This window comes from Coloeus monedula, assembly GCF_965178545.1.
Source record: "Coloeus monedula genome assembly, chromosome: 16".
Classification (NCBI taxonomy): domain Eukaryota; kingdom Metazoa; phylum Chordata; class Aves; order Passeriformes; family Corvidae; genus Coloeus; species Coloeus monedula.
Window position 1 is genome coordinate 1,678,063 of NC_138796.1, and position 22,291 is coordinate 1,700,353.

Genomic DNA, 22,291 nt, shown 5'->3' on the forward strand with positions numbered 1-22,291 from the left:
TCTTTTGGAAGCCAGGAAAAGCGATGCGTGGTTTTGTTTTGAAACATCTCTACAGTAATAGCAATAGTCTAAAAAATTTTAAAGATGCAGAGAAACCATCATTGCATAACATCATAATTAATGTAATTCAGAATGAAACACTGATGCTCATTTCATACTTGAAAAAATAGCATGTCTGTGACAACTTTTTTAGTGAGCGTTTTCTCCAAACTCAGAGCATGTGCGCATACTCTGACACCTCTCTGCCAGGATGGTAATGTTCAGAGGACAGGTCATTTTCTGCAGTCTGTAATAAAAACATTGGCATTGATGTGCATTTATTTTTGCTTCTTATGAAGCACGTATATCTTGGATAAATGTGCTTTTAGTGTTCCAGGATAAAACCATTTCATAGTTAGCACAGATTGGCAGGACTTACTGCAAAATGAACGTATTCTCCTTCGCCAGTTCTTTTGGATGTACCAACATGAAATACAGCTGGTTTGTGCTGTATTGCCTTTTTGGGGAAAGCAAAAGGGAAGCAAGGGGAAAAAGGCAAGGAACAAAGATTAAAGTGTGGGGCAAGAGCCTCAGTCTCGCCGTTGTGCTGGGACAGTGACAGTGTGGGGGGTTTGCAGGGTGGCCCTGTGGCCATGGGGGCAGCAGGCACATGGAGACAGCCCGGGAGCAGCAGCTGTGCCACTGCCATGGACAGGGCAGATGGAAGCACGGGCACTTTGTGGCAGCACGGGCAGGTCGGTGGTGTGGGCAGGCACCTGCGGGGGAGCCGGGCACTGCTCGCAGCAGCAGGAGGAACCAGGGAGCTCGTGGCTCTGGAGCTGCTCATTCACAGCAACGGCAGGTGGCAAGAAAAGTAAATTGAATCAAACTTCAGGTTTTCAGATTGAAGATGAGAGGTTTTGGGTTTGCACCATGGCAGAAGGTTAGAGCAGAATGTGCAGGATTGTGATTGCTGGGAGAGCAGGCTGTAAATTAGGGTGAGGTACTTTGCAGCTCTTTTCACTGCGGACGCTGCTGCACAGGTCATTCTCGTCCTGTCACAAAATAACTTCAGAAGGCAGGAGCACAGACATGGGTACTTTGGTATGCAGACTATTCTCTAAGGCACATTTTTTTCGTTTGTCTGGCCACATGTTTTTATTGTATGGTGATGTGGGATGTGTACTTTTGGTTTTTTTCTGATGAGACAACTGTGGAAGTGACAGCGATTCATTTACTTGTGCTAGAATGAACATCTGCTGCTGCCTTCCTTCCTCAAATAAAGCTCAGGGAAAGATTACATACCTTCCTTTGGGTTGGCTGTCTAAACTTATAAGTTGTTTGAAATAAACATTCTTTCACCTCAAAATAAATGTGCAGAATAAAAGGAAGGACAGTGTTTGATGGAAGGGGTCTGCCTTCTAAGCACTACAGAGTCCAGAAGGGCTTGAGCACTTGTATGCTGAAAAAAAAATAAGAGTGAGAAGAACTACAGTTTTTCCAAAGCACATGTTTCCCTGGTATTCCTCATAAGCTTAAATTAGATATCAGTTGGTACTATATTTAGCAAATTTGCTTGGAGTCTCAAATGAATTTTTCCAGAGCAAGCTGCGCTCCTGGAAATGCCCATGCCTGCCTGTCAGTGGTATCTCCATCCCAGCCATGTAACACCTCGTGGCTTTCACCAAGAATTCTGCTTTTGCCTTTGATAAAATCTGATTACATGGCCTTGGTCTGTGTTCCTGTAAAATAAAGATACGGTATTAATTCTGAAGGATGCTTTGAAGTATGTGGCTCAACAACTTCAGTGGGATGTGGATACTTGGATATTCTGATATGTTGCCAAGAAAATGCAAAACAATGTTGCTGTCAGAAATTTTTTGTGAACTCAGCATATATGGGAGGTCTTCTAGTGTAAGAGGGAAAATACTGTTGCTTTTAATTTGTGAATATTAAGAAACTGAGGAATAGATGTTCGAGTGTTTGGAATTTATATTTTTGTAAGATTAGAGACATAATACAGAGTTTGAAAAACCTCTTCATAGCTATTTTGCCAAGGCTGTAATGGTGGATGGTTTGTCTAATTCCTGTATTGTGATTCTTGGAAAAATTTCTTTTATCTAGGTAACCAGCAATACCCCAGATTCTGGTCCTATATTAATATTTTACTTTTAGGGATTTTAAATAATTCGAAAAACGAAGTTGTTGGTATTTCCTTAGAACTTCAACAGCCTTTTGTGAATGAATTGGTGAACAAGATTGCATGAGCCTTTTCCCCCCTTTGGATTCCCCATTCTCCTGGCATAAGCATTTCTTTGATAAGTCAATTTTGAGTCATGTGCTAATTTCTTATTCTATATGCAATACATATGAAATGATGGTGTCTCCTTGTTATGCAAAGGAAAAGAGTTATAATTTCAGAAGTCTTGAGTGATGTGGGAACTTCCTTTGGAGAAACAGCATCATTTGATTTAACACAGATTTCTCAAGAATCAGACCACTGCTGAGTCTTGGGTTTCTTTGCAGTTAAGCACGTTCATTTTCTGTAATCTATTTGAAACAAATTCAAAGCAGCCATTGGGTCAGAGGCATGACTGCCACCACAGCTGGAGCGATGTAACAGCAACTCTATTTTTATTTTGCAGCTGATGCTTTTTTCAAAGCTGCAGTGAGCCTTGTTCCTGAAGTGCCAAAAATGATCAGTGTAGATGGAAAGATGCGACCTTCTGATGCCTTCCTCCTCGAATTCCTTTGTAATTTTTTTTCCACATTATTAGTTGTTCCGGTAAGTTGACTGTGTATGAATAGCTCATAAGTTAGTACAGACTATTTTGAATTTCCTGTTTAAAAATTTAGAGTAGACTGGGCTTCTGGAGTGGGAGAGGCAGTGGTTAGTTTTCCATGAAAAGATGAACTGATCTGCTCATTGGCTGCAAAATCACTCACCCCAGTGCAGCATGAGGAGGCAGAACAATTGTGTGGAGGTGGAGGTACAGCACTGCCACTCTCAGTAACATCTCTCATAAGTGGATTTGGGGTAGAGTGAAATCTCAACATCATTTAATTGTGTAAACATCACTTACTGGTTTATTAGCTATGTACTCAAGAAACTCTAATACATGAGGATGGGAAAAAGATAGAGCTCTAGTTCCTATGAGTTTCAGTTACTTTGTTATAGGTTGCCTAATCATTTGAGTGAAAACAGTAATTGGAAAATGTGTTTTGGCATAACCTTCCTCTTCTGATGAGTATTTCACAAAGTACTACCATTCTACACTCTTCCAGGTTTGAACTAATTGTCAAGTTTAGAGGGAGATGTCATTTTCCCTGCAGTATTTTCAGTTATATCTAAAAGATGAGGGGAAATTGTAAATTAATCTGGAAGAACAGAAAAAAAAAGTTTCATTTGTTCTTGGAGAGAGTGGGTTGTTCCTCCTTGCTGAAACCTCAGCGGTTTTCTCCTTCCTTGTTCCTTTGACTGCATGTTTGGTGAAGCAGCACACAGCATGGTGGTGTCCCAGTCCTTGTCAGAGCTGTGGATTCCCCCTAGCTCAGTGGAAGAGCTCTCCCAGGCTGTGCACGTTCAGGAACGTGGAGGAGCTGTGTTGTTGGAAGGGAAGGGGAAGGTGCCCCTGGGATGTGTCATTGCTGCCCACTGACTGCAGAAGTCAGGCTTTGAAGGAAGGCTGTGGAGTGACTCGGATCATGAACGGGTGATTGAAGAAGGGAGTGATACAACTCTCAGATTCAGTAATGAAAAATAACTTGTGATGAGATGCCAGGATTCAGAAAGTAGCTTCCCTAACTTTGTTCCCTATTTACAGAAGATCAAAAGGAAATGTCCTCTGTGGACTGGGATTTGTCCCATGTATCTTGGTGCTGCTGCACCAACTGCCAGCTGGAATTAGCCCAGTGCAGTATTAAAGCTCCTTGTAAAAACTTCCAGCTTATGTAAAGCAGAGTCTTTCTTTTCATTTCATGTTAAAAGATTGTTGATGGTCTGTAACTGACTTCCCAGTGTAGGTGTTCTTCTGAAACTCATAATTACATGAGTAATACACTACAGCTTACTGATACTGTTTTAATAACAAAACCCACCCAGTGTTTAATTTTAGAGGCTTAGCTGTTAAGAAGCTGACAATTAATTTTCTACTGCTCCCCCATGACTAGAAAACAAAGCATTTCAAAGTTTGTCTGTGGAAGCTTCCTGGATCATGTTCTGGTTATGGGTCAAATGGGTGTTTTAGATGGAAACTGGAAAAAATCTTTAAAGGATTTGCAGGAAGCACACTTAAGAAAAGTAGCTGTCAGCTTTAATTATATTGTAGTTTTGCTTTTGTAGAGCTCATACTGTGACTCTACACCACTGAATGACTGCAAATAATCCTATTTTTGTTCCAGGGTTGTGCTGTTGGTTTTGACCTATCTTTTTTCTTTTCTGTAGGACCATCCAGAACAAGGAGTGTTGTTTCTTGTGCGAGGATTACTAAATGTGATCCAGGATTATACTTGGGAGGATAACAGTGATGACAAAGTCAGGATTTATACTAATGTTTTGCATCTGCTCTCTGCAATGACTCAGGAAGCATATATCTACCATGTAGATAAAGGTAATACTTAAGGGGGACTCTGGCTCCTTGCATTCCACCAGGACATTTGTAGTATTGTTTCATCACCATAGCCAGTTAATGAAGACCAGTGGTAATCAGTCTCACAGAATGGATTATTCTTCTATCCAGTTCCAGGTATTGTAACTTAAAATAATCCCAGGAGCTGGCTTTAGAACAGATGCACAGTCTGCTCTTTAAAGTGAATCTGTGCAGAGTGGGTCACTTAGTTTGCTTCTGGTGGTGTTGGTGCAAATGCTTATAAATGTGAACTTTTCAAGGAAAGATTAGAACATTATGCATAGGAAGGATTTTGTTTTAATCTAAAGTTTATAAACCAACTTGATTTATACTTATCATTGGTGTTTCATTCACATTTATTAACAATTCCAGTTTTCAGAAAGTAAAGCCTAGTCTTCATCATTTAAATGGTGTATGTGCTGCTTTGAGGGCAGGCTTTCAGTTTTGGAAATAGCAGTAACTTACAAAAATCTTCAGAATAGCTAAAAAATTTTAAAGGTTTTACATTTTAAAACATAGCTATCATCTTTTTTGTAATAATTTTTGGATTATTTTGATATGCTCTAAAATTTGAATATTTGCCTTCTGATTATAGAGTATTAAATTAAGATAGAGTAATAATTAAACCTTTTAAAGCATCCTGGAAGATTAGTGAGTCAGAGAGGCCAAGTTGGTTTGACTTTTTCTTTCAGTTGCACAGGACTTTCACAGAAGGGTAGGCTGGATTATGTTCTGCAGTTCTTTCGGTGAATAGTCTGTCAGATTTACCACCCATGACAAAATATCTCTTGCAGTTAACAGCACAGAAAATAGCTGTCAGTTGAGCTGCTGCTCTGTAGTAGATCTGCTGTTCAAATTCTGTAAGGAAGTGTGGTTTAGCTGCTTTTTCTTTCACTCCATTTTTTATATGACCAAAATAGCTGCATAATCCCAAAATGAAAAATCTAAATTAATTAGATTTTAATGGAGACAAGCATGGAAATATAAATTAGTAATTTTTCCCCTGTATAGTAGGGGGATGGGGGTTTTTTCAAGATGGACTTTGCACCGTAGCTTCTTAAAATGAAGTTTACTTGAAAATGGGGGATTCATCTTTTATCTTTTCTACTTTCTGATTTACCTAGAATATACTTAAACATACAAATTTCTTTTAACCTACTTCTTAATAGAACATAAATAAATTAGGGCAAAAGACATGTTTAAAATCACAATTATATAAGCTGTAAAAACTTCAAGAGCTCTCTCCCTCCAAAGAAACCTTTAAGGTATTTGAAACTGAAAATACACTTTGGAATTTCTATCCATGACTTTGAGGTAATCACGGTTTTATTTTAGGGAAAAAAAAATAAAATGCAGTTTCTTTTGAAAATCTGGTTATTTTCACTAAATGAAACACAAATTGTTTGGCCCAGTGCTGCTGCCATTGAAGGTGATGGCCACACTCTTCTAAACTGATGAGAGCAGGGAGTTTTTCTCTGTAGAAAAGGTGAAAATTGACATTATGTGTTGCTTTACATTAAGTTTAGCAGATATTTGTGAGCCTGGCTGCATCCAGGAATACAGGACTGGCTTTAAGCAAAAGATTCTTCTCAGTGTTTTGTTCCTAAAATCAAAAGGACATAGTAGGCAACCAAGTGGTGGGCACTTAAAAAACATTGTTCTGTTTGTGCTTCATGGAGGAAGGTCATTTTATAGCTTCCAAATGTGGTCTTCAATCAGTATATGATGTTTTCAGTAGCAAATAAATGTGTAGCTCTTCAGCCAGACCTAAGCCTGATTTCACCTCTGCAGTTGATTCCAATGATGCTCTGTATGGTGGAGACTCCAAGTTCCTGGCTGAAATCAATAAACTGAGTGAAACAGTGGTGTCACAGATCCTGGATCATCTGAAAACCCTGGGAAAAGAGGAGGTATGTTCTTACTCAGCTCGATTCAATACAAAACCAAAAGTAATTTGGAGTTGAAGGAACAGACCACCTTTGACCAGGAACTGGTCTTTTCAGAACCTTCAGGAACCTCATAACAAAAGGAAATTGGGTATTTTTACTTGTTTAGAAAGGGAGTCCATCACATAGGCAGGCTTGTGGTGGAGACACCTAATGATGTTCAGTTCTGTAATGAGCAAAGTGAGAATTCACAGTTAGTCTATAACTGGGGAAGATACAGTGAAAGTCACCTATAATTACAAAAGTTTCAGATCCCAGGCACTAGGATGATCTCAGGAGAGGTACAGAGGGAAGAAAAAGTTGTTTTGTCTTTACCCTGACTTTAGTATATTTGTTCAATATAAAACAAAGAAAACTCTAGGCAGCTTATTGGATTTCTTGATTGGAATTCAGAGGCTCTGAGGGATCAAATATAGCTTAATGGATTGTATGTGAAAGGCAGGTGACTAATGTTTACTGAAATAATGAGAACTCACTGTTCTGTTAATGTTCCTGTTTCTGAGAATGGACCCTTCCACAGCTTCCTAATCACCCCTTACTGGATGGCTTCTATTGATAGAAATCTTGTGGCTTGTAGCCTGGAATGGGAGGGCAGGGCATGATTGATTTGATGGAATTTTTTAGATAGACTGCTTGCACAGAAGCCCCGAGTGTTTGCCAATACAGAATGTGTTAAGTGATACATATTGGGAAGACACTGTGCTAAGTTTAGCCTCTTCTCTGCTTTTGCTATCCTGTTTGTCCTTCTTTGAGCAATTGCACAGATGTAAGATGAATATATCCTTTGCTCAAATCCTCTACATCACTGTATGCATCACCACAGTGAACAGGAGTTATTTTTCAGAACAGTAGCAGCAGCAAACAACCATGCTAGGACAGCTAAGAATGTCCAACCAGGACTTGGAAGGAAGTTTTTAACAGTTTTCAGGACTGTGGGTTATATATTAGAGATTTTTTTTCCATCTGACTCCTGTATGGAATTTGTGGGTAGGAATGTTTGTAGGGTTTGAAAGCCATGGTTTCTGAAAGGCCTTTTTTGTTTGTTTTCTGCTTTCAAACACGCTTTGAGTGAGGAGGTGCTGTGTTAGTTCACTGAAGCTGCTGTTGCATAGAAAACAGGATTTAAAGCTAAGCAGCACAGATAGAGGTGCTTGGCCTGCCTTTGCCTCTGCAGCCTTGGATTTGCTGCTCTGCCCGTCCTTATTTACTGAGAGGGACCATTTGTTTTGCTTTGTTGAGTAAAAGTCATTGAGAGATTTAGATGAAAATTGCTTTGTAAGAATTGAATAGTTGTTTGAGGAAGTTGTTGCTGAGGAAATAGAAGTGCTGAGAATATTGTCAGAGATCTCTAATTGTGCTAAAGTAAAACTGGTCATAAAATCACTGGTATTTGGATTGCTTCCGTGTTGGTGACCTTTTATTAGTCATCTTCTTGGCTGCTCATTTAAATGAACAAGCCTCTGATGATTTTGTGTTTTTATTGGTTCATTTCCTTTAAAAGCTATAAAGGAAAATCAATTTTTCTCACAATAAAATCCTTTCACCAAAATGGCAACTTGGAAGAGAACAATGCATCTTATTGTTAACCCAGTGTGGTCTTTTCACAGGATTAGAGAATGCTTCATTTATGTGACAGTGCTGGAATTTTTAGTTCTGGACAGTTCTGTAAAGTTCAAGCTGTTTCTGGTCAAGGGAACATGTAGCACTGAATCCTCTCTGCTTTGTGTGGGGGAAATACTGCTCTTACACTCCTTAAGGTCCCTCCTGAGCAATTTTAGGGGAAGTAGCTACAAATGTAGTGCAAATATGTTCGTATCACCAGAGCTTCAGTGAAAAGAGTAGCAGGGAAAAAACATTTTTGGTTAAATAAATAAATAAAGTAGAACAGACTGGGGGAAAAAAACCCTGAAGTTGCATTAATTTAGATTGATAATAGTGGTCTCTCTAAAAATATATAGCTATGGTGCTCTAAGTGCAAGCTTGGTTGGTGGGAGGGTGATTTCAATGCAGTTGTAGGGAGTCTTTGAGTTGCAAATGTGTCAGACCTACATACTGTGCTGTGCCAAAGTGGGATGAGATGTAGGAGTCTTGTGTAATTATTTCATTTGCAGCAGCTTATGTTGATTTACAACTACTGCTGTTTGTTGCATTTTGAATGGAATATGAAAACTATGCCTGTTCTCTTATGTCTGTAACTACTGCTGTGTGTTACAAACCACGTGTCCTTTGAACTTGTGAGAGTTCAGAGAACCCGGTGAGGTTAAGCTGGCTGTTTTGGGATGACTATAAAGTAATATGGGAATATTCTTGTTCTCATCACAGTCCCTGAAGCGGCAGAGCCAGCTGGCACTCTATTTCTTTAACACCATTCTGGCTCATGGGGACCTACGAAACAACAGACTGAACCAGCTTTCAGTCAATCTCTGGAATCTCGCTCAGAAACACGGCTTCGCTGACACCAAGACTATGGTAAGGGGGGGAAACAGACAATGCAGAGAAATTTTAGTTCTTGGTATCTTTTTCCACTCTTTATTTGGGAAAAGGTAACATTTTCTTGATCTGAATAAACCTCATGTCTTTACAAGTTAATCTCTTAAAAAAATCAAATTATCTTAAAAACCTCAACGAGTTATTTTTCTAAATGCTGCTTAATGAACAAGCACCTTCTCTTATTTCAAGCGATCTGTATCTTTCTAGCATTTTAATAGTATGTCAAGCATTAAGGAACCTGAAAGTGTTGGGTGCTCTTTGTTCAGTACAGAAAACTGGCTTTAAGAGAAATACTGCATCTTTGTTTTGGGGAGGAACTGCCTGGTGAAAGCTTGTAAAGTGGCATTTGAGAGCCTTTAAGAAAGATATACATGATAACGAGCTCTGGGGTAAGCAATGCCAAGTGCTCATGCAGACAGTGAAATTTAGGGAAAATCCTGAGACTGTCTAAAACACATTCACAAAGATGAACTGATGGCCTGTGAAATGAGAAAAGACCCTAAAAATCTCCAAACCCCTTTGTTTTCAAACCCAGGTGAAAACCCTGGAATACATCAAGAGGCGGAGCAAACAACCTGAAATGAGTCACTTCACAGAGCTGGCCCTTCGGCTTCCTCTGCAGTCCAGGACCTGATGAGAGCCTCTTGCAAGGAGCCACCTGCACAAGGGAGCACGGAACCAAGGCCAAACTCACTGCTCTACATTCTGACTGGAGGAGCTCCGTGTATTTTTACTTTCCCTACTGAGACACATTTACTTGGGCACAGTAAAGGTAAAACTGTTCTGAGTGCAATAATTTAACCTGAATTTCTGTATCCAGTTTTACCATAGTATTGTTATTTGAAATGCTGATTTACATTCAGTAAGCAGTATTTTGAACCTCTATGGTTGCAAAAGCCTTTTGAGATCTAATCTGTTGTAATTTTAACGAAAAAGGAAGAAGATAACCTGTACAAACAAATTCACAGCCTCAAATGTTCATCCCTCTTGCAGGATAGTCTTTCTCCTCTGCAGAAAGCAGCATTTCAATGTAATAATCAGACTAAGTTCTCTCTCTGCTTTGAGATGCTGCCAGCAATTTGTCTGGCTGGTTCCAGTAGCAGAGAAAAATGGCTGAGGTGTTACTGTTCTAATTTCTACCATACATTTTCACAGACATGTTTATGTTTTCATTTTAGTCCAGTGGTGGTCTGTAAAATGGAAAGAATCTTTTAAGTGTTGCAAAGGAAAATGGAAATATATGCAAAGTACTCTGTATTTGCAAAGTACACTATCATGGAATAAAACAATTTGCAGTTCATCTGTGTGTTCTGGGGGAGTTTGTGTATACAAATTTATCACCTTACCCTTGTGGAATTTAGTTACATGTACTGTTATTATTTCTAATAAAATTTCACTCTCACCACTTCTGCCCCATGGTAAGGAACCATGTTGCGACCTTACATCTATTGCTACTTTTGCTTAGTGGTAAGTATTTTAATGTGCTTAATCCTTGTACAGATATTGAGATGTATTTTTGCACAAAAATCTTTTTGTTTTGTTAAGGCTAAACAATCTGTTTTGCTAAAACCATACATTTAAGGAGTTAGCAAGCTAATGAATACCACCCAAATTATTAAACCATTCTTGCTGCATGTTTATCTCCTCAGTGGTTACTGAAGCAGGGTACATTTAATAGATGTGATTTTGTGTTCAGGCTGTAAAGAACCAAACGAGGCCCCCTTGGTTCTGGTACAGACTGCACAGATAAGCTGAAAACACTGCAGGAATACAAGGTAATTGTGAAGTGCCATTAACTGAGAACACCACATTTCCAACCTTTACTACATGGCTTTTAAAATTATACTGATTTTCCTTAAATAATTCTGTAGATAATGAAATTATAGTACTTCATATCATGTTATCATGTCCCACTTCAATTTAGCTTTCCTTCTTGCTGCACTGCACAGAAAACTCTCAGCCAGGATGATTCTTCCTGTTGGCCTTGGAAGCATAAACCATAAACTGGGTAAGTGGATCAACCTGGGAGCTCTCTGAACTGCCAGCTGGTCACAATGAGCAGCTGTGGTGTGGCAGAAGTTGGCCTCTGGGGGCCAATGTACTGCTCCAAACCCCACATGGAATTGTTCCAGACTCTGGGAGATGAAACTCAGCAGGCTTACGAAGGACCCAACCATTCCTCCTCCCCAGGCAGGCACAATTCTTGCCTGTTTCTTTCGAGCACAGTGTAACTTCAGTTTCTTTATTGATGCAAGACTGCCATGAGAAATGCTGCTGGCTGTTTTACTGCTTTTTATTAGTGCAAAAATAGCTCAAGGACAGGCAGAAATCTCTGGTTAGATACCAAAAGGAAAGTCTAAATATCTAGCTTAGAAGCTAACACAACCACTCTGAGAAACTGGACATGAGAGATGGTCAAAACCAGAGCTGCACTAGAACTTAACACTATCTGCCATAACAAATGGCACAGCCAGTAATAAGGTGTGTGAGCTTTTCACTACTTTTTGTCACTTCAAGCAGTACATGGCCAGACTGCTCTGGCCTCCTGAATTCTGAACACGTACACAAGTGTCTTGTATTTTGTACTCTTGCTAAAAGGCCAGTTCAAGTACAGGTTGTCTGAAAATCCAAAGGTCAGAAATTTCATTCAGACTGATGCATAATGAACCCAATAAGCACATTATTATGTTGCTTTCTATAATTTAGTGAGTCTAGATCCATGTATTTGGTGCTGCTCTCCAAAATGCTTTTACTTTCATTTTCAGATAACAGCTGCTGATTGAAAATCCAACTGCCAGAGCATAGTTCAAATACAGAGGATGTTCAATGCTATCCATCACTCTAAAGATGTTAGTTTCTTAAGAACTACTGAGTTAAAAGTCTGCCCTCATCAAATTTGAGGGCACACCACTAGTGTGTCTTCAAAGCACCATAAAAGCACCATCACTTTGTACCACTCACCAAGTGTAAAAAATATGAAGATTTTAGAGAACAATAACATCCTTTTAAATCAATAAGATATAGATAACAGTAAGTTTATTAAATCAGCATTTAAAAAAAATTACCAAATTCCAACTAATTGCAGGCATGGCACTCATCTTCAGTCTTTGAAGGAGGCTGTCTCTTGCTTTGTAGAACAAACATGGTGAAGGTTTCAAAACTTTACTGTTCAGATGAAGTGTGGACCCAGCTCCACTGGTATATGCAGTTGAAACCTTGTACCTCAAGTACCTCACAAACTAAATTTCTTGAGCATTCTGTTATTTCAAGTACAAAGATGTGGAAAGTAAAAACAAATTTTGTTCTTTTTATTATTTCAAGAGTTTTAATCTTCAAGTTTTATAGATCTAGATGTATATTTGTCTATGTATACTTTTTTGTTGGCAGTAGGCTGAAATCCGAGACCAATTCCTCTGTGTTGCTTCAAGTCCATTGCTTTATCAAACTCCATCTTCAGAGCCTGCTGTAACTTCTCCTCCCCTTCCTTGTTCAGAGCCATGTTTGGTTTGTTTGTAGTTGCTGAGAGATTTTGGATAGGCACAGAACCCTTTTTAAAGCCACCCATAAGTCTAAAAAACTTCCTTTCTTCCTCAGAACTTCTGAAAGTAGCTGTACTCCACTGTCCAAGCTTTGTATCCTGTGAGGCAAAACAGGGTTAACAATAAAATTAAGAAATACCAAGACCAAGGGAGACAATTTCTGGCTGCGTACCATGAGAACAGAACCAGCTACAAAAGCCTGACAGGGTGCCAGAGCTGGAAGCTGTTATTCCATGGGCAGCACCTGTTCAAGGATATGGTAAAAGACTGACCTAACTCTGCCTGAGTGCACCTTCATTAGCATTTCAGGCCATTTAACCTGGAGACAGGGGTTAATGTGCTTTGAGAATCTCCTTTCCCTCTGTCCTTAGGAATCTTGGCTTTCTGCTATCTATTCACCCAGCTCAAAGAGCCAGACAGCATCTCTTATTCTAAGAAAACTGTCAGACTTAATCCTCTTTCACTGTCACTTTATATGGTTATCTTTTCATTTTCCCACTGGCTAGTTAGGGAGCTGTTGTTTCCAGCAGTGTTTTGTAATGATAGTTGTGGATACAGTTTTTAATCTGGCTTAGAAGCTTTAAGCCATATTTGCATTCTCATCCCACTAATTACAACTAATATTGTAAGCATGCACAACCAGAGGGCCTCCCCTATCCAACAGGACTGAGTCTAGTTCTCTAAAAGCCTCCCCTCCCTTGCAGTGTGCCATGTTCTTTGTATTCACTGTATTTGCACTTTATTCTATGAACTAGCTCACCCCTTCACGATTTGCCTTCTGTCTGCAGACTCTGGCTCCTTTCTGAGGAGGCAATGTCCAGGAAAATGAGGTTTCAGTTGTTTGTGGAAAACCCCAGATACACTATAGGATTTACAAAGTTCATGAACTTCAGCTTACCTAAGAACAGGCTTCATTATTAAAGGGTGTATTTGACTCCTGAGCTACAGCTATGCAATCATTTATAAATATTTTTGGCAGGATTTCTGCTCACAATTTTCTCTTTAAAATTGGCCACGATAATAAATGGCAGAATGTCTGATTATTAATTAAACAGACTAAGCTGGCTACATCCAAAGACAAAATGTGAATTCAGTGGTATGTTGATGTCAGCCTGAAATCCTTCCAACAGAACAGTTGTAGCTTGCATGAAACAGTCCCTCTCCAGCAGACAGCCAACACGACACACAGCACACTACAAAATACTGCAGGCAAGCTACAGCAGGGTTTTTTAAGTTAAAAGAAAAATGCAAGGGTGGAGTATCATTCACCATCACAGGCCAGAGTACCTGGTATTGAAAGGAAGCTACCCATAATACTTCAGTCTTTTGGCCTTGCACAAAGGCAAGCTGCTGTGTGAGCCCAGGCTGTGACAGATACACACAGACACACACGAGCCACAGACAAATAAACCTAGGTCCTCCCTTTGCAATGGGAGACATCTGCACAGATGCAAATATAATTATGGCTTGTCAAAACTCTGGTTTTAAGTGAGCTGCTGGCAGGCACTACACACAGCTTGTGCTGAAGCATTTCCAGCTCACTCTTTGTGGAGCTGATGAATTAGTTTTCACAGCTTCTATTCTTCTGCATGCTACTAAACAGAGACAGACCAGTGCCAAAGAACTGAGATCTCCTGCCAAGGATGTCATTTTTCTCAATGACTTCAGAGACTATTAGACAGTTGCAGTTCCAGAGCTACACAGACTCCCTCCCACTATGTTAGAATCTACAGAAGTTGTTTCTGGCATTTGTTTGAGGCATATTCCAGCTTTCTAGGCATTCTGGCAGTCTTGCAAAACAGCAGGAGTCTGAATTACTAGCAAAGCTTTCTCTCCACCTTAATCTTCTTACCTCTGGCTAAACACTACTGCAAGCTTCCACCACCTTACTGGGAATCTGTCAGGAGCCAGGCTGAGTAGGATGCAAAAGCAAAGAACAAAGAATCATCTTTCAAAGAGGTGGGGCAAAGATGCAGAAGCCACGAGAGGACTGACTCTAAATATCACACACGTGTGTTAACAGCTGTCAGCCTTCACCTTTCCACGTGTCCCTGCTGCTGAATGTGTGCAAAGCCTTGCAGGTAAGAAATCAGATACACTTCAGTGACTGCAGCATCCACAGCCCAGACATTACTCGTATTTCACAGTAAGCAGAAAATGCTTCTGTAGCAATTTTTGATGGCTCATTCTCCAGGGGAACCAGAGAAAATACTGGTTTTGAGGCCTGATGATGGGAGCACTGTACAATGCCAGGGAGTTTGCTGCTCAGCTCTCGGACTCTTGGCACTGTACCCACTTGTTCTATAGCCTGACCTTAAGCCTGCAGTCAGAAGGAACTCTGTTGTGCCAAGCCACATGCAAAGAAGAGCACAGTGTTTTTTATGGGAGCTTGCCCTGGGACACAGCATTTCCATCGGGTCGAGGCCTAAGCTCACACATACCTGTCCCAGTGTGGAACTGAAAGCCTTGGTTTTGCCAGATTCTCTATCAATTTCTTCTTGCAGGGCCTGCCGCCTCACCTGGTGTGCAGAAAAATTACACATGCAGCATTAAGGCACTGTGTCCTGTGTGCTACGTGACAATTTATTCACAATGAAATAATAAGAGAAGAATAAAATAATTAGTTATCTTCAGAATTTTGCAAGGATGATTAAAAGTTGCATGAGATCCTTTCACACACTCAACACAAGAACTGTAATTTTTTAGTGATATGTTGAATGAGTGTTTTGCTGTATCAGGTTAATTTTCTAACTGCAGGCAACAGCTATGCTGAAACTGCCAACACTGATGAGAGGCAGAGAAATGTGTATTTAACCTACTAAGTTACTTAGTTCTGACATTGACTGGAGCCGTACATTTTGGACTTAACCCATGCATAAAGCACACTTTAAGCAGAGCTTTGTTTAGTGAAATCTATGCATAGATAAGCAACAAAGCAGTTTTTTTGTATCAATTCCTATGCATATGTTAAATGCTGACTTGCTTTAGATCTTACCCGATTAAGACAAAGCATACCTTGTCTATGCTAATTTCATCACAGTTTCCTTTCTTTTCCTGCACAATAATTACACCATCTAGATGTTCCTGTAAAACAGGAAAAAGCTTGTATGATTATTTTTATCCATTCTGGTTAATTAGAATTTACACAGCTCTTACCACAAAAGTAGTTAAAACACTAAGCAATCAGTAGTACTGGGGCAAGAAGAAATAGTCAGATCTAAAATGAAAATGCCAATTAAATCTGTGTATTCCTATGGAGAAACCTCACAGAGATTTTTTTCTTTTAATCAGGATAAATGATTTTTAGATTCACACATTAAAAGGGACCTGCCAACAACACTGGCACACACAGTAACATTTGCAGGCAGAGTAATTTCAGATGAAACCATTTCGTAGAAGCTTAAATTTATACTTGAAGAAAGGCACAGAGAGAATGAAAGTTAAAACAAATTAGAAATTGGAGGTAAAATAAATAAAGGTCTCTCTGAAACAAATAAAAACCAATCAAGAGGCAGCTGCACTGTGCTCCCTCATGGATGATGGTCCCCAAGGAGCTTCCAGTCTGGAAGGAGCACAGGGAGTGGCAAGTGTCATCCATCAGGTGTCTCCTACAATGGCAGCAAACAGGACACCATTCCACATTTGGGAGCCAGGAACAGGGAGCTGATGGAACAGACAGAGCAGTTCCAGAAGGAATGGATGGGCTGGATGGCAGGATCCACAGGCAACCAGACACTGATCACACTTCCACAAAGTGCAGCCCTTCAGCAGCTTTTGCTCCCAGTGGATGGAGTGCCTAGACCACTGCCCCCAGCCTTGCTTTTCCAAATTTGTAATTAGGATAAGCTTTTGGGACATCCAGTATAACAGGATAAGTAATAAGTCCAGGATAGTGGCAAATGAGAGCCATAAGCTTTAGGCCAGCCTGCAAAAAGTGGCCAAAGGGAAGATCTATTGATACAGCTAACATAATAAACCAAGCATGAACCAGCCAGGGAAACGACAAGGAAAGATTTGTAACGTACTTCTGTCAGCAGAACCTGCTGTTACTTTTTTGAGGCTTTAGTTTTATTAAAAGCATCAATGCTTTACCTCATTTTCCAAAAGCACCTCTTACACACTGCTTTCACACACACAAGTACATGCACTATTAAAAACACGAGAACACTGCAGGAAGGAGAGCTCATGCTCTTGGATGAAAAGAAGAAACCAAAACCAACCCCCAATTTACTTCTAGATGGCCTGGTACTGTCTTTTCAGATCTACTAAAACAAGCAGGAAAACTGTCCTGACAGGATTCTGCAAACAACTGCAGCATATTTTTTTTTTTTTTAGCCAGAAGGAGGGAGCACCCCCATCCCTGCTAATTCCCAGCACAGTGCTGACCTGCTGAGGGCTACTGAGTGGAAAAAACTACCCTCGTGGAGGTGTGCCAAGCCTCCTCCACCTTCATGGAAAAGGAGCACATTCACATGTGGTAGGGTTATGCTGTCTGCTGGCAAACAACATCACAGCTGAGTCCTCACTCCTCCTCACTCTGCCCGAGTTGACTGCAGTGGCATCCAATGAGAAAAACACCAATCATTGATATTAAACAGATATCACTCCACACTGTCTTTAAAATTTGCTCTTTTGCTTGTAGCACAAGCCCAGCAAAGGATTTTTCAAGGCATGCAGAGTGTGTGACATGCTGTAGACTTAAATGTTTCAGGACGATGGCACAGTTAAATGCAAGACCACATTATCAGCCATTTATTAGTGCAGTGTCTTTTGGCCTGGCAGGAACTGGAACTCACTAGAGCTGATTAACCCCGACTTCTCAATAGTCAGATTTTCTCTTAAAGTATTTTTTTATTATTAAAGGAGCTGCCTGTGGGAATGAGCAACAAAATATGCATCACCCTACTCCCTTCTTCTCAACTGTTTGCAAGGTATTTTTGCTGTGGTTTCCATTTTAACTGGGCATGCAAGTTTACATCTCATGGTAGGGCTTATCTTGCCTCTACACAATGTCAGCAGCTGCAAGAATCCAAATAATGTCCAACAGTCTCAAAAAAGCAATGCCAATTTAATTAGAAAATATATCCAGCAATAAAACCACCTCATCCTTTTGAAAGGTCAAAAGGAGAAATCCAAGCTGAAGGCCCCAAACATCTGCTCACCTCATGACTGATAAGCATACACAGTCCCCTCACAAGCCCCTGTGAAAAAGCCTGTATCTGGGTCTCCACATAAATCTGTATTTAATTATTAGCACTGGACACCAGACAGCTGCCAGGTTTCCACAGAACTTGAGGAAACTGCATCTGAGTGCACAACAAAGCAAAGCACACCATGAAGTGAGCTTGAGAAGCAGCTCACACTGTGGCCTGCTCTACCCTTCGTTTACAAAAATCTCCAATGATACTTTATGAACAAGTGCTTGACATTTAAATAAGCCAAGCATTCAAAATTCTTGATAAAAAGCAACGGGCATGCAGCTTCCCAACCTATGGAAATAAAAACAACCCCCCAACGACTTGCAATGTGCTGTTTTCAAAGTGAAGTTTAAGCAGCTAAAAATACAGATAGATACCAACTGATTTTCTGAGCATCTCACAGCTTAATTCCTAATGATAACAACAGCAGCTGGGCATGCAGGTACTAACTTCTGGTACCCTTAGCTTTAAAACACGACTCTGAGCAGGTAAAGAAGAAAGATTAAATCAATAAAACATGATCTTAATAATCTAATTTTGGAGAAAAAAACCATCAAAGAAAAAACATCTGTATTTCAAGTATTTCATCAGCTCCTCCCCATGCTTGTTTTACCTCAGAAATGGCAGTACTGCAAGACTCTGGGATGGGATTTCCTGTAACACTCAGTCTGGTTACAATCCCCCTTTTCCCTTCAGTTACAATCTACACAGCTCTGACATCTGTCTGTTTTCTTGCACAGATTTATTCTTTTAATTAAAACTGTGTACAGCTCTCTAGTATTTCAATGCTCTTGGCCCAGCCTACAGTTAGGATTCCCAGGATTTCCTCTGAAGTTTTGTCCAAATTAGTCAACAGGTTTTGGCCAACCCTGCCCTTTGTTTCTAACATTACATAATTCCAAACTAACAGCAGCAAAGCTTGAGAAGTCTAACAAATACAGTTAGATGCACTCATGCTGCTGTTATTTTGCTTTATTTTATGTGTCTCTTATTGTCTTTATATTAAACTCTTTAAATTCTATCAGGAGAGTGAACCTCGTTTTTCACACTGCCAACGTTACCAACCTGCTCAGGGTAAATGACATGGCATTAAACCCCTGTTTTATGAAGAGTGTTGCCACTTATGCTAAGAGCAACTGAACGTTTATGAGTGTACAAATCTATTCTCTTTTTGGGCCAATCCTTGCTGTTAGTTGTAATATTTACACTTTCACAGCTGAAGCACTACATGATTACAGCAGCAGGCATCAAGGCTTCCCCGTGAGCCACAGGATCAGCTCAGCTGGAGCCCGCAGCTGGCAGTGCCCAGGTTGTGCTGGATCCCTGTAGGGGCCATTCACAAAGAGCTGGGCTCGATGATGCCTGTGAGCCCCCTCCAGCTCAGGATGTTCTGTGCCTCTCTCAGCCCTGGCATGCTGAACTCCATGAGCTGATCCTGCTTCCCACCAGCCAGCAGGGCCCTCAGTGACCTCCATGCCAGGAACAGGCAGAACAGCCTGCAAAGGAGGAAACTGCCTGAAAGGCCTTCAATTCCTGAGCAGGAGCGTGCAGAGCTGCCCTCCTCCCAAAAACTCACCAGTGACTCATTCCCTGGTAATTCTGTCTTCATCTTTTTTGCATTTGCTTCTGAACCTAGCTCTTCAGCAAAGTCCTGTGGTGGTGCTTTTTTTCTTTTTTTCCCTTTTCTGTCACAGAGCACAGGATGACTATTGCATAATGCTCCATCTACAGCGTCCTCTGCAACACACTGAGCTTGCTCCATTTCACTCTCTCTCTTCTTTTTATTGCTTTCTAGCAGTATTTTTTGGCTTTTAGAGGCACTTTCATTGTTTAAAGAGGCTTCTGAATATGTTGTTTCCTTCTCCTTTTTCTTAGTCTTCTTTTTCTTTTTGCTGACTTCAATATTATCCTTGAAATTCTTCCTGCATTTTCTTCCAGACAGCTCTTCTTCCTCAAGCTCAACTTTCTGCTGTGCTGGGAGATGCTTATAAGGCATGCTGTGACTCCAGTCCTCCTTATCTTCTTCACAGACTGAGGAAGAAATATCTTTGCTTCTCTTTTTCTTCTTCCTCTCTTTGATACTCCCAGAGTTCTTAATTTTGTCCTCTTCCTCTCTGCTTGTCAATGTAAATTCCCAGGAATTATGTTTCTTCCTTTTTCTGAAGTCACTTAATGCAATGGGGCTACCAGGAACTTGATGTATGTTGTCCTGATTATCTGCCAGTGGTAAAATGCAGTCAGACTTATCTTTCTTTTTCTTCTTCTTTCTTCTCACACAACTCTCCCCACCATTCTGGGCATTATCTGTGTCACAGCTTTCACCCCTAAAAGCTGCTTCTTGTGCAATGTATGTGCGGGGTTTGTTACAAACTTTTGCAGATTGCTTTTGTTCACTGTCCTGGATGTCCTCCAGTGAAAAACTGCCTTTCTTCTTTTTTTTCTTCTTTACCTCACCATCCAATTCCAAATTCAAAGCAGTATCCTTTCTCTTTTTTTTTAAAGAGGGTTCATTTCTCTTAGCACCATCTGTGTGATGATTTGAAAGCTCCACGGCACTACTCTCATTATCCTCCAAGGAGAAATTACACCGGACTTTTTTTTTCTTCTTTTTGAGTATTTTAATTCGTTCCTCTGATTCTTCTTGAAGTTCTAAATCCAGATGACCTTTTACATTCACAAAGTTTTCTAAATGAGCTTCTCTGAGTAATTCAGAGCCAACATCCTTCTTGTTTTTCTTATTATTCTTTGGTTGCAATTTCTGTAAACATTCATCTTTTAAACGGTCCTTTTTCCTTGTCTTCGTTTTTTTCTTGAGGTGGCCATTGTCCTCAGTTTTAATGACAGTTTGAACATCTTCCTCAATTTTAATGATTGTCTTCACCTTTTTCTTTTTCTGTACAGGTTCCTCATGAATTTCTTTTCTCTTTTTCTTTACTATCATTCTAAAAAAGGAAATGAAGATGTTAGTGAACTGCTTCAAAGAGATGATGCAAGTCCTAACCTATTTGGTCTTCCTTTATTCTGAAACCATTCCTTATCTCCCACTGTCCCCGACACTCTAATTTCAGTCTGCTTTCCACGATGGGGAGCCAGAACTGCACAGAGCCTAGAAAATACTGGGGTGGGGTTTCTGTACTGTTCTTTAGTGTACCTTGTCCTGGTCAGTTTGCAGCTATTTGTCTTTTTGGCACTTGCAGAGCATGACATTTTCACAGAAATACCTACCCTCTCAAAAGCTTTTCTAAATGGCAAAACATAAACGTGTGTATGTCTGTGTATGTATAGTTAGGGTGGTTTTCCACATACCCAATACTTTTCACTAATTTAACACTGGACTTCACATCACTTTAGTGATCACATCACTTTAGTGCCCACTCACCATTACAAGATCCTTCCAAAGCACCTGAACTACAACCTCAAATTTGCTTCTACCTGTGATTTCTTATCGTTGCCCTTCGTTTCTTTTCTCAGGACACTTACACCAATTAATCGGTTACAGAAGAGAAGCCTTTGGCACCTCTTTGCCGACACTCCCCGCCTTTCCTGACCAACCCAATTACTCCCACTCGGTTTTCAATGGCTAATACACACGATGTCATTAAGGCACCCTGTCCGGAACATCAATCCTAGCACAGCCCCCCCTCCCCATCCCTGCCTGCCGGGCCTCCCGCCGGGGCCGCCCTCAGCCCGTGCCCGGCCGGGGCTGCGGCGGTCCCGGGGCAGCCGCCAGGCTCTCCGCGCCCCTCCACCGGCTGCGCACCGCGGGGACGGGGTAGCACCGCGCGGCCCGCCCCGCTCCGGACCCCGGCAGCGCCCTGCCACCGCCCGGCCGGGCCGTGCCGAGGGGAGGCCGTGCCGAGGGGAGGCCGGGGATGCCGGGCCGGGCCGTGCCGTGCCGTGCCGAGGGGAGGCCGGGGATGCCGGGCCTGGCCGGGCCGGGCCGCGCTCACCTCCCGCGGCCACGTGCAGCGCCCGCCGCCGCCCCGGAAGCGATCGCGCCGCCCCGCCCCGCGCGGGCGCTGCCGGAGCCGTTGCCGCGGCAACGCGCGGGACGCGGCCATGGCGGCGGGCGGGCAGCGGGGCGGCACCGGGCGCGCAGGTGGGAGACCCGGCCCCGGCCCCGGCCCCGCTCTGAGCCCCCCCAGGCGCGGTCCCCGCGGTGCCTCCCCGAGCTCTCGGGGCCCTTCAGGCCTCCCCTCGCCGCTGCCCGGCCGGCCCCGCTCTCCTCAGCGCCGCTGCGGGCCGGGGCGCGGGGCTGTGCCCGCCCCAGAGAGTGCCCAGAGGGCCGCGAGCGCTTGTGCTCGTGGGCGTTGTGGCGCTTTTATTGTCGGAGCTTCCCGTGGCAGAGAGGCAGCGCCTCGGGTTTGCCTGGCCGTGCCTCTGCCCCCGCGCTTTGGGGTTGTCCTGGTGCGGAGTTCGGTTCTGCCCTGGCAGAGCGGAGAGGCGACCGTGACATTGCTGCTACAAAAGTTAGATAAACACAAAACATCTGTTCTCAGAGCCCCATTCCA

The 22,291-nt window shown here is 41.8% G+C and overlaps 3 protein-coding genes across 5 annotated transcripts in view; 2 read left to right on the forward strand and 1 right to left on the reverse strand.

Moving 5' to 3' along the window:
* VPS35L (VPS35 endosomal protein sorting factor like) overlaps positions 1-10,343 on the forward strand; it is a 46,827-nt gene extending 36,484 nt beyond the window's left edge. For both annotated transcript variants that reach the window (XM_082292216.1, XM_082292215.1), the window contains exons 27-31: positions 2,625-2,764; positions 4,424-4,589; positions 6,399-6,517; positions 8,876-9,022; positions 9,579-10,343. In XM_082292216.1, coding sequence (XP_082148342.1) covers positions 2,625-2,764; positions 4,424-4,589; positions 6,399-6,517; positions 8,876-9,022; positions 9,579-9,677 — 671 coding nt within the window. In that variant the 3' untranslated portion in view covers positions 9,678-10,343. The remainder of the gene's footprint in view (positions 1-2,624; positions 2,765-4,423; positions 4,590-6,398; positions 6,518-8,875; positions 9,023-9,578) is intronic.
* A 1,789-nt stretch (positions 10,344-12,132) lies between these two features.
* On the reverse strand, positions 12,133-21,758 carry KNOP1 (lysine rich nucleolar protein 1). 2 transcript variants are annotated; one of them, XM_082292485.1, is made up of 5 exons: positions 21,731-21,758; positions 19,357-20,722; positions 15,598-15,666; positions 15,024-15,101; positions 12,133-12,680 (listed from the first exon to the last, which is right to left on the reverse strand). In XM_082292485.1, the coding sequence occupies exons 2-5, from the start codon at positions 20,719-20,721 to the stop codon at positions 12,369-12,371; spliced, it is 1,824 nt and encodes a 607-aa protein (XP_082148611.1). In that variant the 5' UTR covers position 20,722; positions 21,731-21,758; the 3' UTR covers positions 12,133-12,368. The 2 variants fall into 2 exon arrangements, with proteins under 2 accessions (XP_082148611.1, XP_082148612.1); XM_082292486.1 differs by lacking the exon at positions 21,731-21,758 and adding an exon at positions 21,541-21,707.
* An 81-nt stretch (positions 21,759-21,839) lies between these two features.
* Positions 21,840-22,291, forward strand: part of IQCK (IQ motif containing K) — a gene marked incomplete at both ends in the record, with an annotated part of 36,198 nt that continues 35,746 nt past the window's right edge. The window contains one exon of the mRNA XM_082292081.1: positions 21,840-22,194. Coding sequence (XP_082148207.1) covers positions 21,840-22,194 — 355 coding nt within the window. The remainder of the gene's footprint in view (positions 22,195-22,291) is intronic.